Source organism: Hyperolius riggenbachi, chromosome 2 (assembly GCF_040937935.1).
Source record: "Hyperolius riggenbachi isolate aHypRig1 chromosome 2, aHypRig1.pri, whole genome shotgun sequence".
In the NCBI taxonomy this organism is placed as follows: domain Eukaryota; kingdom Metazoa; phylum Chordata; class Amphibia; order Anura; family Hyperoliidae; genus Hyperolius; species Hyperolius riggenbachi.
The window spans coordinates 401,128,766-401,143,818 of record NC_090647.1 but is presented as its reverse complement, the minus strand read 5'-3'; the positions used below and the strand labels follow the sequence as shown (position 1 = coordinate 401,143,818).

At 46.4% G+C, this 15,053-nt stretch overlaps 1 protein-coding gene across 1 annotated transcript in view; it reads right to left on the bottom strand.

Moving 5' to 3' along the window:
• Positions 1 to 1,630: 1,630 nt before the first annotated feature.
• Positions 1,631 to 15,053, bottom strand: part of LOC137545138 (uncharacterized protein DDB_G0283697-like) — a gene marked incomplete at its 5' end in the record, with an annotated part of 54,362 nt that continues 40,939 nt past the window's right edge. Inside the window, 1 exon segment of the mRNA XM_068266244.1 lies at positions 1,631 to 1,864. Coding sequence (XP_068122345.1) covers positions 1,631 to 1,864 — 234 coding nt within the window.

Sequence of the window (15,053 nt, the reverse complement as noted above, 5' to 3'; positions counted from 1 at the left end):
TAGGTACGCCACTGTGCTACTGTGAAAGCTTTTTGGTCCCTCGTGGGGAAAGCTTGGGCATATCAGGCGAAGTGATAAGTCACCATTAAGATACTTCCTTGTTCCGCTCATATCTAGTTCCAGGCACAGAAAATACATGCATACCAACTCCATGGGGCCTTGTCTCTGTAGGAGACCCATTGGGGCAGCTCTAGTGGGCAAGGTCTTGCGGTGTATACAGCAGAAGACCTTGCCCACTAGAGCTGCCCCAATGGGTCACCTACAGAGCCAAGGCCCCATGGAGTTGGTGTGCATGTATTTCCTGTGCCTGGAACTAGATAGGAGTGACAGTAGCTTTCTACTTCAGCTCTCATGCAGGGCCAGTAGAATCTATCTTTGACTAGGCTGAGATTCCTCTCTGCTCCCAAATGACCATGGTCATCATGCAAGGCCACTAGTATTGTCTCTCTGTGTTTTTCAGGAAGGAATAACTGCCACTTTTTATTCAAGATCATCAACAGGAGCTCTACGGTAGACCAGTCCATCTCTGAGCTGTTGCCGATTCCATTCTCTGTAAACCATATTGGCCTTCTCAACAGATTCAGTTTGCAGGAGCTCTGGTCGTTGGCTTTCTAGGGCCTCCAGGGTCAGTCGGCATAGGGGATCTTCTGACTGGTCCTGCTTCAGATCCTTTTTTCTAAGGATGGACAAGCTTCTCACATTGACGTGCATTTCTCCCCTGCACACTGGGGCCCATTGCTGAGGGAGGCGTATTTGGCTGTCTCTTAGGAATCCGGTGCAATGTCCTACTCAAGGGCTCCTGTACTATTTCCCAGTCAGTCTTTCGGTGTGGGCTGGAGTTGTCTGAAGCAAGTGGGCTCCCATATTGCTAATTCACCAGGGCCCTCTGAAGTTTCCCGCTGGCTTTGCAGGTAAAAGATCCTGTAGTGCCTGGCGAACTTCCTCTGTTAAGGTTCGAGAGTGCCGGGGTTTAGGGCATTGGGCTCGGTAATGTCCAGAGTCCCCACAATTAAAGCACTCAACTACTGTTGAGCATCTTCTACTCTTTAGGGGCCTTCCTCTGGATATATGTGAGCCCTCTGGGTAGGGTGTACAATAGCTCTCTGCAGATCAGCCATGGACTGTTGCATCCCTGCCTGGGTCTCTACCACTTGCATCATCGACCTCTGAATCTCAGTAAAAGCTTGTTGTAAGGTACAATTTAACTGCACAATCTGGGTTATCGCCTGAGTGAGGGCCTCAGCAGTAGAAGGGGTCTTACTTCCCATCTCTTCTGGAGCTTCCAAGGGTGTTTGTGCTAAGTACACAGATGCACTCCCACTACTTCGCCCAGAACCAGCAGAGGTGGTCATTTTCTGGGACTTAGTGGACAACTGTGCCTCTTCCTCTCGAATGGCCTTAATCAGTTTTGAGTAGGTGAAAAGGTCACTTCGGTCTCTCATTTGAATTTTTAGCATTATAGAGTCTAAAGGCTGTGCTCCTTTTAGGATCTGAGTCAATAAAGCCTCACTTGCATTGTCTTGTGCCATTCCTTTTTTAAGGATTACTTGATGTAGGATCTTGTCCAGGCGAGTGACAAAGGTGGATAGGCATTCCCCTTCCTCTTGGTAGGTATGTCCAAACCGATGTATCAAGTCAACACAACTTTATATCTACCCAAAAACATCACGAAGGGCATCCACTCTGTGGCAGTGTAACCTGGCTGGTCTCTTTTAAGATTCCAGACAACATCTGAAGCAGGGGCACGTAGACTCTCTACAATCCTCTGTCGCTTGACTGTATCTGAGACCTCCCACTCATCTAAGGCCTGTGCAGCCTGGTCTATCAAGGTCTCAAAGTCATCTTCCCTGGATGGGACCGGTATCTGCCCAGAATAAAACTTCAGTTTTCTGTACCCATAATTGATAGGTTGAAATTAATTTGTCACCAAATTTTCCATCAGTTTTCCCATATTAGTGTAAAAGGAAGCGGTGGATATCCTGGGGTGGTGGGCATAGAGTCAACAGAGGCTGAGCAGACCTCTCTTTTACTTGGTGACATCTCACTGGAACTGTCTGAGTGGTTGGCTGAGGGACTTGGTCGGATCAGCTGAACTTTGATGTCATCCGTTAGCTGTAAGATTGTGTTCTGGAAGCAAGTGGGAAGGCCTTTTTTCACTTCTAGTGGGGCATATGTGTGAGAGATCTCTGGATCTGTCCATGTGTCTAAGACAAACACCCGATGATCAAGTGCTAGGGCTGTGATAGCTTAATCTATTTGATTCTCTGTCCATCCATCAGCAGGTATATCCATCACTTCACTGAACTGTAGTCACCATTTTCTTCTTCACACCAGCGGGCAGCAGTGACTGGGCCCATTTTGCTGGCCTGGCTCGTTGTTCCTAGTGCAGTCATCACTCTAGGGGCTAGGTTAGAATCTCAGAAGACGAGCCCCCACATGTAGCACTGACTACCGCAGGAGTTGCTGTAAGACTTGGTTTCTCCTCCTGTCCCCAGTGATGACCCGTCATGTGAAAGGACCCTTTAATACTCAGACACACCAATAACTATAAGGGGTTTTATTAGGGGCAGACAAGATGCCCTGTGAGAAGGGTGTGGGTAAAACAGGATTCACAATGGTATAGGGGGCATCAAATAAAAGCAACAGCTTAGTGACAGTGGGTTAACAGTGGGTTAGTGAAGCAGAAACAGCAGTTCAATAGTGTAACAGTCAGAAATAGAGTTTGTTCCCCTGTCCACCCGTAAAGAGGCTCTGCCCCTTAATGCACTGGGCGAGAGAGGGACAACACTGCTGTACAATTCTTAACAATCAAACAGGCAAACAGTTATATGCTATTCACACAAATAGCAGAGGAGGTGCAACTAGCTACTGCGCTTAGCTAAAACATTTCAAACCCTGACTAACCACTGGCCAGTGGTGAAGCTGCTACAAAGTCTGCTAGTGATGGGGCCCATTTTAGTTAAAGTTGGGACAACTGTGGGACACGGCTGTCCCCTCCTGAGGCACAGAGGTGATCGTCTGTCATAGGCTGAAGCCTATGACAGCTGATCACGGGGATTATTGGCTGGCTGGGGGAGGGAGGGGGGTTTACAATAGTAAAAAAAAAAAACTTTTTTATTTAAAAAAAAACACATACAAATAAACAAAAATAAATAAACAAACAAACATATGGGGGACAATCAGACCCCACCAACAGAGTTCGGTTGGTGGGGAGAAAAGGGGAGGAATCACTTGTGTGCTGTGTTGTGTGGCCAAGCAGATTGGCCTTAAAGGTGCAGTGGCCAATTTAATGAAAAATGTCCTGGTCTTTAGGGGGATTTAACACTGCAATTAGAACTTTCGCGAACCGCAATAGACTTCAATGGGGAGGCGAACTTTGAAAACTAGAAAAAATTATGCTGGCCACAAAAGTGATGGAAAACATGTTTCAAGGGGTCTAACACCTGGAGGGGGGGCATGGCAGAGTGGAATGCATGCCAACGGTCCCGGGGAAAAATATGGATTTGACGCAAAGCAGCGTTTTAAGGGCCGAAATCACATTGAATGCTAAATTGCAGGCCTAAAGTGCTTTAAAACATCTTGCATGTGTATACATCAATCAGGAAGTGTAATTAGAGTACTGCTTCACACTGACACACCAAACCCACTGTGTAACGCACCGCAAACAGCTGTTTGCGTAGTGACGGCCGTGCTGGACTGGTGCGCACCATGGCGAGAGTGCAGGCCATGGCGGTTTTCAAGCCCATATGGTCGCCGGGCTGTGGTAGCTCAATGATAGAACAACAGTGACTGTCCAGCTGATCAAATTTGGTCTGTCCACAATGAAGCAACGATCTTATTATCTTTGGTGTGCCACCCCCCGAGACACTGATATAGCCGGCAGTCATTGCTTCATTGTGATACGCAAGCCCCTTCACCGCGGCAAGGTAATAATCACGAAGGGGAATTGACACATGTACATACCTTTTGTTTTGTTGTTGCAGCTGCAGTGCAGCCAGAAAAATTAGGCAGTCATGTACACGCACCAGAAAAATTAGTATAGCATCCTTAAAAATTCAGGAATCCGCCTGGAGTCCTGGACCCTGTTGGTGGTGGCGAAGAAGGCAAGAGGCCTGCAGGCAGAGATGCTGTGTGTGGGGACTGACTTAGTCTTCGGGCGGGCAGTTGCCCTCCGGGATCCATGCCTCATTAATTTGGATAAAGGTCAGGTGCTGAACACTTTTGTGACTTAAGCGACTTCTCTTCTCAGTGACAATGCCTCCAGCTGCGCTGAAGGTCCTTTCTGACAGGACGCTTGAGGCAGGGCAAGACAAAAGTTGGATGGCAGATTGGGACAGCTCTGGCCACAGGTCAAGCCTGCGCACCCAGTAGTCCAAGGGTTCATCGCTGCTCACACTGTCTACATCCACACTTAAGGCCAGGTAGTCGGCTACCTGCTGGTCCAGGCATTGGTGGAGGGTGGATCCGGAAGCGCCAAGTCGAGGCGTTGGACTTTTTTTCTGCATGTCCGACATCACCATGAGATCGCTGGAGCGTCCTGTCCTTGCCTGCATGGACATGGGAGGAGGATTACTGGTAGTGGTACCTTTATTGCGCTGTGCTGTGACATCACCCTTAAAAGCATTGTAAAGCATACTTGCCAGCTTGTTCTTCATGTGCTGCATCCTTTCTGCCTTCTGGTGAGTTGGTAACATGTCCGCCACTTTGTGCCTATACCAAGGGTCTAGTAGCGTGGCCACCCAGTACAGCTCATTCCCCTTGAGTTTTTTTATACGGGGGTCCCGCAACAGGCTGGACAGCATGAAAGATGCCATCTGCACAAAGTTGGATCCAGACGTACTCTCCATCTCCTCTTGCTCTTCCTCAGTGACGTCAGGTAAGTCCTCCTCCTCCCCCCAGCCACGAACAATACCACAGGAACGTTGAGCAGCACAAGCCTCCTGTGGTTGTTCTTCTGCAGCCGCCTCCTCCTCCTCCACAGAAACACCTTCCTCATCATCTGAGTCTGACTCCTCTTCCCCACGCGACTCTTCCTCCTCATCCCCTCTCTGTGCTGCTGCAGGTGTTGAGGAAACATCTAGTTCTGATGAAAATTGCTCCCACAACTGTTCCTGCCGTAACTGTTCCTCTTTACGCTCCTCCACAACTTGATCCCCCACTCTACGAACAGCACGCTCCAGGAAGTAAGCGTACGGGATCAGGTCACTGATGGTGCCTTCACTGCGACTCACCAGGTTGGTCACCTCCTCAAACGGCCGCAAGAGCCTGCATGCATTTCGCATCAGTGTCCAGTTGTTGGGCCACAACATCCCCATCTCCCCAGATTGTGTCCTTTTACTGTAATTGTACAGGTACTGGGTGACGACTTTCTCCTGTTCTAGCAGGAGAGAGAACATGACCAGGGTCGAATTCCAGTAAGTCGGGCTATCACATATCAAGCGTCTCACCGGCAAGTTGTTTCTCCGCTGAATGTCCGCAAAGCGTGCCATGGCCGTGTAAGACCGCCTGAAATGCTCACACAAATTCCTGGCCTGCTTCGGGACGTCCTCTAAGCCTGGGTACTTTGACACAAATCTTTGAATGACTAGATTCAGCACATGTGCCATGCAGGGTACATGTGTCAGCTTTCCCAAATTCAAAGCGGAAAGGAGATTGCTGCCGTTGTCACACACCACGTTGCCGATCTTCAGCTGGTGCGGGGTCAGCCACTGATCCACCTGTTTGTTAAGAGCAGCCAGGAGAGCTGGTCCAGTGTAACTCTCCGCTTTGAGGCAAGACATGTCTAAGATGGCGTGACACCGTCATACCTGGCATGCATCATAGGCCCTGGGGAGATGGGGCTGTGTAGCTGGAGAGAAGATTGCGGCACCAGCCAAGGAGGAGGAGGATGACGACAGCGAAGAGGATGTAGCAGGCGGAGAGGAGGTGGCATGAGGCCTGCCTGCAAGCCGAGGAGGTGTCACAAATTGGTCCGCTGCACAGCCACGTACTCCCTGCTTGCCATCGGTCACCAGGTTGACCCAATGGGCTGTGTAAGTAATGTAGCGGCCCTGACCGTGCTTGGCAGACCAGGCATCCGTGGTCACGTGGACCCTTGACCCAACGTTGTGTGCCAGAGATGACACCACTTGCCTCTCCTTGGTGCAGTTTGGGTATCGCCTTTTTAGAGAAATAATTGCGGCCTGGCATCTTCCACTGCGGTGTCCCAATGGCCACAAATTTATGGAAGGCCTCAGAATCCACCAGCTTGTATGGTAACAGCTGTCGAGCTAACAGTTCCGCCATGCCAGCTGTCAGACGCCGGGCAAGGGGGTGACTGGCAGAAATTGGCTTCTTCCGCTCAAAGATTTCCTTCACGGACACCTGGCTGCTGTGGGCAGAGGAGCAGGAACCGCTCAAGGGCAGAGGCGGAATGGAGGAGGGTGGCTGTGATGGTGCAAGGGAGAAAGCGGCTGAAGATGCTGCACCTTAAGAAGGAAGTGGAGAAGGGGGGTGGCTTTTATTTTGTGTGCTGCTTTTGCTCAGGTGCTCTTCCCATTGCAGTTTGTGCCTTTTCTCCATGTGCCTTCGTAAGGCACTTGTCCCTACATGAGTGTTGGCCTTTCCACGGCTCAATTTTTGGAGGCAGAGACAACAGATGGCATTGCTCCGATCTGAGGCAGACACATTGAAACATTTCCAAACCGCTGAGCTCCCCTGGGGTGATGGCACTATGGTGGCATTAGCAGCTGACTTTGAAGGGCATGTTGGCTGGCTGTACATAGGCGGCAATACATGGCCCCGGAAACTGCCACCAGCTGTTTCTGACGACGAGCTCCCCCTCTTCTTTCAGAAACTGACTCCTCCTACTTCTCTCTGACTCCCCCTCTGAACTGCCCTCTTGGTCATCTTGTCTCTTAGGAACCCATGTGGGATCCGTATCATCATAATCATCCTGCCCAGCTGCGCTTGCCTCAGACACCTCCAAAACTGCACCAACAGCAGGTACTGCACCATCCTCCTCTTCACACATTACGTCCATAGTGTCGCCTAACTCACACTTATGAGGTGGTGTAACTTGCTTAGCGCCTTCATCTTGTTGTTGCAGTAGTGGCTGTGAATCAGGGATTTCACCACCAAATAACTCCTGCGAAGTGTCAAATGCAGCAGAATGGTGCTTGTAGTAGCGCTGGTGGCTGCGGAAGATGAGGTGTTCTGTGTTAAATAGTCAACCACGTCCTGACAATCTTGGGAGTTGATGGCATGTGCCTTCTTCTGAGCACTGTATTTTGGGCCAGGGCCACACGAAATCACATCAACACGACCTCACACAGACCTGCCGAGTTGCCTTCCACTGGCTCTGCCTCTACCTCTTCCCCTACCTGTTTTGTCTGTTTGGCCATATTGGAGGGATGAAGTGAAAGGTATGCACTGACTTAACTAATACAATGTGCAGTCACACAGGTGCAGTTAACAGGTATGCACGGAGTGCTATATCACACTGCGTGCACTCATGTATGTAGGTGGGTGCACTGCACACAACAGGTAGGTATATGCAGTGATGAGGTGGGTTCACTGAACACAACAGGTAGGTATTTGCAGTGATGAGGTGGGTGCACTCAACACAACAGGTAGGTATATGCAGTGATGAGGTGGGTTCACTGAACACAACAGGTAGGTATATGCAGTGATGAGGTGTGTGCACTCAACACAACAGGTAGGTATATGCAGTGATGCGGTGGGTTCACTGAACACAACAAGTAGGTATATGTAGTGATGAGGTGGGTTCACTCAACACAACAGGTAGGTATATGCAGTAATGAGGTGGGTGCACTCAACACAACAGGTAGGTATATGCAGTGATGAGGTGGGTTCACTGAACACAACAGGTAGGTATATGCAGTGATGAGGTGGATTCACTGAACACAACAGGTAGGTATATGCAGTGATGAGGTGGGTTCACTCAACACAACAGGTAGGTATATGCAGTGATGAGGTGGGTTCACTCAACACAACAGGTAGGTATATGCAGTACTGGGTATTACAATGTGCACCTGCCACACACACAGGTAGTCACTGAATGTGCTGGGCCTGGCTGACAGTGGCACACACACGGTATGAATTAGCAAGGCTGTCTATGCAACACAAGTGTCAGTGAGACACACAGGAAAAAAAATAGATCACAAGAACAAGATTAGCTCTCAAAAGAGCTGTTGTGGGGTGCTATTTTAGCAATAAGAATCAGCATGGAGCAAGCTAACAAGCCTGCAAGAGCCTAACTAATCTTTCCATATGAGAGTCTGCCAGCAGCTGTCCCTTCTCTCACTACTGCAGGCACACAAGTGAGTGTTTGTGGCAGTAATGTGACAAAATGTAGAACACTTCAAGGGGGCTGAATACTTTTGCAAACCACTGTTTGTAGCTGTGTGCTCTAACATCTTTTGTACAGGAACAAAGTCTGAAGACAGCTGATTAGCCAAAGGCTCACTGTTTTCTTTTCAGTTAGCCAACAAATAGTATCATTCCGTTTCAAAACTTCCTGCTGACCCATTTTAACGCGCAGAGACCCAGTGTTGCAATATTACAACATTACATTTAAGGCAAAAAAAACCCTCCCCCATTCTCTTCTTTTTAAAACCTCATGTATATTACTAATAGGACCTATTGTTCAGTTCTGCAACACTATTGGATAATTGAATGTATAAATAGGTCTGTTTATTTGGCCATGAAGTCATACAACCCTGTTGCCTGCTTTGCAGTACATCATCTGCGTACGTTAAAAAGGGGCGCTGGGAAAAAAGGGCGCCGGGTTTTTAACGATAAGCATGGATAACGTTTAAAAATGTATTGTACTGTATTTCGTTTAAAATTAATGTTTTTTAAAGTTATAAATCATTAAATAATGTGCATTAAATCGACAATTTTAAAAACGTTAATCTTTCGTTTAAATAGTGAAACGTATAATAACGTTTAAAAAAAAAATTACTAAGTAACCCTCCCTGTACCTACCCCTAACCCCTAGACCCCCCTGTTGATGCCTAAACCTAAGACCCCCCCTGTTGGTGCCTAAGTAACCCTCCCTGTACCTACCCCTAACCCCTAGACCCCCCTGTTAGTGCCTAAACCTAAGACCCCCCTGTTGGTGCCTAAACCTAAGACCCCCCTGTTAGTGCCTAAACCTAAGACCCCCCTGTTGGTGCCTAAACCTAAGACCCCCCTGTTGGTGCCTAAACCTAAGACCCCCCTTTTGGTGCGTACGTTAAAAAGGGGCGCTGGGAAAAAAGGGCGCCGGGTTTTTAACGATAAGCATGGATAACGTTTAAAAATGTATTGTACTGTATTTCGTTTAAAATTAATGTTTTTTAAAGTTATAAATCATTAAATAATGTGCATTAAATCGGCAATTGTAAAAATGTTAATCTTTCGTTTAAATAGTGAAACGTATAATAACGTTTAAAAAAAAAATTACTAAGTAACCCTCCCTGTACCTACCCCTAACCCCTAGACCCCCCTGTTGATGCCTAAACCTAAGACCCCCCCTGTTGGTGCCTAAGTAACCCTCCCTGTACCTACCCCTAACCCCTAGACCCCCCTGTTAGTGCCTAAACCTAAGACCCCCCTGTTGGTGCCTAAACCTAAGACCCCCCTGTTAGTGCCTAAACCTAAGACCTCCCTGTTGGTGCCTAAACCTAAGACCCCCCTTTTGGTGCCTAAACCTAAGACCCCCTGTTGGTGCCTAAACCTAAGACCCCCCTGTTGGTGCCTAAACCTAAGACCCCCCTTTTGGTGCCTGAAACTAAGACCCCCTGTTGGTGCCTAAACCTAAGACCCCCCTGTTGGTGCCTAAACCTAAGACCCCCCTGTTGGTGCCTAAACCTAAGACCCCCCTGTTGGTTTTTTTCGTTTAAAAATAAGTTAAAAAAAAAAAAAAAAAGTACTGTTTTTCGTTTAAAAATAATGTTTGGAAAAAATATTGTACTGTTTTTCGTTTAAAAATAATATTTAAAAATGTATAAATCATTAAATAATGTGTAATCATGAGAAACAGTAATAAAACATTAAGTCTCCGGGCGCCGCTTTTAAAACGTTAGTTTTCTCCGGCGCCCTTTTTTCCTATCGGGCGCCCATTAAACGATATTTATTATAGGAGTGAATGGCGGCGCCCGATTTGTCCACTAGCCTCAGGCGCCCGAATTTACTGTTACCCCTTTTGGTGCCTAAACCTAAGACCCCCTGTTGGTGCCTAAACCTAAGACCCCCCTGTTGGTGCCTAAACCTAAGACCCCCCTGTTGGTTTTTTTCGTTTAAAAATAATGTAAAAAAAAAAAAAAAAAAAAAAAAAAGTACTGTTTTTCGTTTAAAAATAATGTTTGGAAAAAAATATTGTACTGTTTTTCGTTTAAAAATAATATTTAAAAATGTATAAATCATTAAATAATGTGTAATCATGAGAAACAGTAATAAAACATTAAGTCTCCGGGCGCCGCTTTTAAAACGTTAGTTTTCTCCGGCGCCCTTTTTTCCTATCGGGCGCCCATTAAACGATATTTATTATAGGAGTGAATGGCGGCGCCCGATTTGTCCACTAGCCTCAGGCGCCCGAATTTACTGTTCCCACATCATCTTGTTTTGGACGAGATACATCAAGACTCAAGTAAATAAAAAGTTTGAAATATTTTTTTCTGTAAAAATTCATATGTGTAGATCATGCAGATTTTGTGACATCATCAAATATACTGATATTGAGAGATTTAGAGATGGTTATTTCTATGTTGTAATTTTACAACAGTGGGTCATAGTGGTAGCAAGATTTTGTCTGCACAGTAAACTTGAGAAGGTGATAGTTTTCTTTGAGGCGAGGATGAAAGTGTTTGCATGACTGATTGAATAATATATCTACCTGATAAGAGTTGTGGAATGGAAAGTGTGAAGTTGAAACATGAAACATGGGCATACACGGGTCGATCTGGCGGCCGATTAGCCGCCGGATCAACTACCGCCGCGTCCCCGCTCGTGCACCCGGATCGATTCTTGCTCATCCCCGCCGGCGCTTCTTATCTCCCGCTCGATTTGCCGCTATTGTCCGGCCGCCGGTATCGAGTGCGGAATCGATCCCCGCGGTGATCGGACACGTCGGATATTATCAATCGAGCCATCAGCGGCTCGATTGATAAGGGGGCATCGAGCCGTGTATGCCCAGTATTAGGGCTGGTGCACACCGAGCGGGTTGTCTCGCGTTTTTACAGCCGCTTGCGGCTGTGGAAACGCGTGGGTAATGTATTTCAATGGGGTGGTTCACATCAGAGCGGGAGGCATTTTGCTGAAACGCATACTCCCGGGCTGAGGCATTTTTTGGATTGCAGAGGCGTTTCTGCCTCCAATGTTAAGTATAGGAAACACGCAAACCGCTCTGAAAAATGCCAGTTCAGAGCGGTTTCCAGGCGTTTTTGTTACAGAAGCTATTCAGTAACAGCTTTACTGTAACAATATATGAAATCTACTACACCAAAAACGCTACCCAAAAACGCAAAACACTAGGTGAAACGCTTCATAAAAATAAGAAAAAGCGTTTCAAATACCGCTAGCGTTTTGCGGATCTGCTAGCGGCTTTTGGTGTGCACCAGGCCTTAATATCAAACCTGGCTGTTCCTGCCTGACAGGAAAGTCATTGAGGGCTCGTTCCCACTATCGCGAATCTGCATGCGTCCAACGCATGCAGATCCGCACGTGTAATGCAAGTGGATGTGCCTGTTTCCACTGTAGCGTTGTTGAGGTGCGTTTTTTTCAGCGTGAAAAAAACGCACAAAAGAGCCAACGATTTCGCCTGCGTCGGGAATCCGTGCGAATCGCCGCTAATGTATTTAATAGTAAAAACGCATGCGTTTGTTACATGCGTTTTTACCCGCGATTTCGCGTGCGATTTCGCACCTTTTTCAATTTTATTTAGCCCTGGCAGTGTCATGGTTAATTTCGCATGGCACCCTGCCATGCGAAATCGCATGCGAAATCGCAGGTAAAAACGCATGCGGAAACGCATCCGCATGCGTTTTTACAAGCGTCGGAATGCGGCCGAAATCGCGTCGCAACAGTGGGAACGAGCCCTGAAACTTCCACAAATGCCTATCTCCTGCAGCCCACAGACCTGCCAATACATATGGTAATTGATGACATTTTTCATTGTTTGATGCTTCCACTGGAAACAGGCACCCAATTTGTACATCATGGGGTCCTGCTGGCAGACTTCCTAACCTTTTTTGTGCCCTGTTGTATCAACTGTTATCACCTGTTACCACCTGTTCTTTAACAGCTAATTTAATTAGAGTTTTGTATACCTGTGGTTAGGTGCTGGCAATTAGCTAATTTGTTTAACTTGGGTATGTCTCTACCTACTGTATAGAGCCTTTAGAGTAAATTCTATAGAGCCTTTAGAGTAAATTCATGGGCCAAAAGGCCGTTACCCAATAACAGCTTCCTGGTCAGCACACTGTTAAACTGTAATATTGCCCACTTGAGCCAATAGAGAAACATGGACATTACCTTGCACATTCAGTTGTAACTGACAGCAGCTGATCTATAACTGACAGCAACTGGTATATTTCAGTCCTGACAATCTTGTTAGAACTGGAAGGGATCACTGTAAGAAGAAAACGGTGAGCTTCTGAGAGGAAAGGTAAGGATGTAATATTCATTTGCAGCTACGTCATGTGTTTATTTTAAATAATTTTACTCAGTACAGGTTCCTGTTAAATACACCGACAGCAGAAACATAAATAACGACAGGGCAGTGCAGGCGATACTGCACTTGGAATTTACCGCCCTGACATCCCCCCTTACTGCTTCTTGAATACTAGTTTCGGAAAATTTACCGCACAATTACCGCACGCACGATATTGACATGCGATGTCATTCATGAATACTAACTTCCTCTATATGCTTGCGCTAAATTACCGAACGCTTGATAAAGCATTCGGTAAGCGTTCGGTAACACTTGATGAATCGAGGCCATAGACTGGATCCAGTGGGTTTTTTTTATATGATACTCATTTTTTGTATTAAACTGATAATAAAAATTAATTATTTTCTTTATTATACTACTGTTATTGTGTATATACATGAACTTATGTGGGTCTTTATAAACTGTAAAGTAAAAAATAACTTTTAATTGTGCCTTACATGTGTCCAGAGTGATACTATTGAAATTCACTACTGTGAGTGATACTATTAAAATACAACGTTGCAATTTTACAACATCCTCGCAAAAAGTTACTAAAATGTCAAAATAAAAATAAAAACACTGATTTAGGCATCACAAGCCTCCTATAACAACATGTGAAAGGTTGAAAAAAAATTTTGAAGTTTTTTTTCTATATTTGGGTCTCTGTGGGTTAAGATCTGTCTGAACTTGTCCTGAGTACTAAATTGTCACTGTGTAAAGTACACCTGAGATTATGCTAGGTACGCAATTTTCGGACACATTTACTGTCAGATCGACTATTGCCAAGATGTCCAATCTGCTTTCCGATTGATTTTCTGAATGATTTTACAGAGAAGTGAATGGAAAATTGATCGAAAAATTGATCGGAAATTAGATTGGACATGTTAGAAATAATCGATCTGACAATAAATCTGTCAGAAAATTGCAATGTGTACCTAGCATTACACTACATCTATGGCAGTGTGTATAGTTTGGGATCCTTCTACTTACCTGTTCTGTGGTTTGGATGGGCTTATCTCCATTGAGCTGCCCTGACACCTGTTTGTGGCTCTGACTGCAGCAAGTCATACAGAGGACAAAGAAGCAGTGCATGCTCTGTCCACTCGGACTCCCTGTAATTCTGTAATCTTGTCTGGATGTGTACAGCAGCCGAGGCTGGGAGTGTTATGGGTTATGCGTACTTGACAAGTGCTGCTCATACATTAGCGTCATTAGTATGCAAGCCCAGAACACTGCTGTGCATCCAGGCAGGAGTGCAAAATTACATGGAGTGGACAGAGCATGTACTGCTTCTTTGTTGAACAGGGAGCAAAGCAGCAAAACAGAGGGGAGTCCATTCAAACCAGTGATCACTAGTCGGAGTTGGACAGAATGGGGGGGGGGGAGGGCAGTTGGTGACAGTGGGCCTAGGGCACTGGAAATCACAAATCTGATCCTGCTCATACCTCTACTCCACTCTAAATCAATCCCCTGATGCAATCTACTTTGCCTTCATGAGGTCCTGGGAAACTGACATTGGTCGCTCTCTCTCCTGGAAAAGTGGCAATATTCCTTTGAAACTATTTCCAAAAGGAGCCTACAAACTTCTGCCACTGAGTTTTCTCTCCGACTACTCCATTGCACATACCAAAGCCTGTCCCAGATTTACCCTACAGTCTCCTCTGATTGTTTTAAAGCTGCAGTACTGTCTGCAGGGGTGAGCCTGGGGTGCCTGGCACCTGGGTGCAAGATTTTCTCTGGCGCCTATGGGAGTGGTTAAATTAACCGCGCCCAACCACATAACCACACCCATGTCCTGCCTAATCACACCCACACCTTCCACCTCTTTACGCATGCATGTGATACCCCATTCCTACCCCTCTTCCATGGGCTTGCTCCTGGCTGGCTTTGGCTGCCTGCGAGTCTGCTAGTCTCTGGACTGACTCAGGTTGAGAGGCTCTGCAAGTGCGACGCAGTCACACACTGCGTATTTATGGCTGCCTGCGGCCACCCTACTCTCGCTCGCTGTCGTCGGCCAAGCCCAAGCGTGAGGTGGGCTGCCTGTATCTTTCCCGTTGCGCCGCACAGCCTGCCAGTGTTGCCAACCTTTCACGTTATTTTTTACTGACAAATACCTAAAAATTTACTGACAAAAGATTATTTTTACTGACAAAATTTCCCCACTAAATGCACATAAGAGACAGCGTTTCACCAGTAAATGCACGTAAATGACAGACAGCCTTTCATCAGTAAATGCACATAATGAGAGACAGCTTTTCCCCAGTAAATGCACATAATAAGAGACAGCTTTTCACCAGTAAATGCACATAATAAGAGACAGCTTTTCACCAGTAAATGCACATAAGAAACCGCTTTTCAC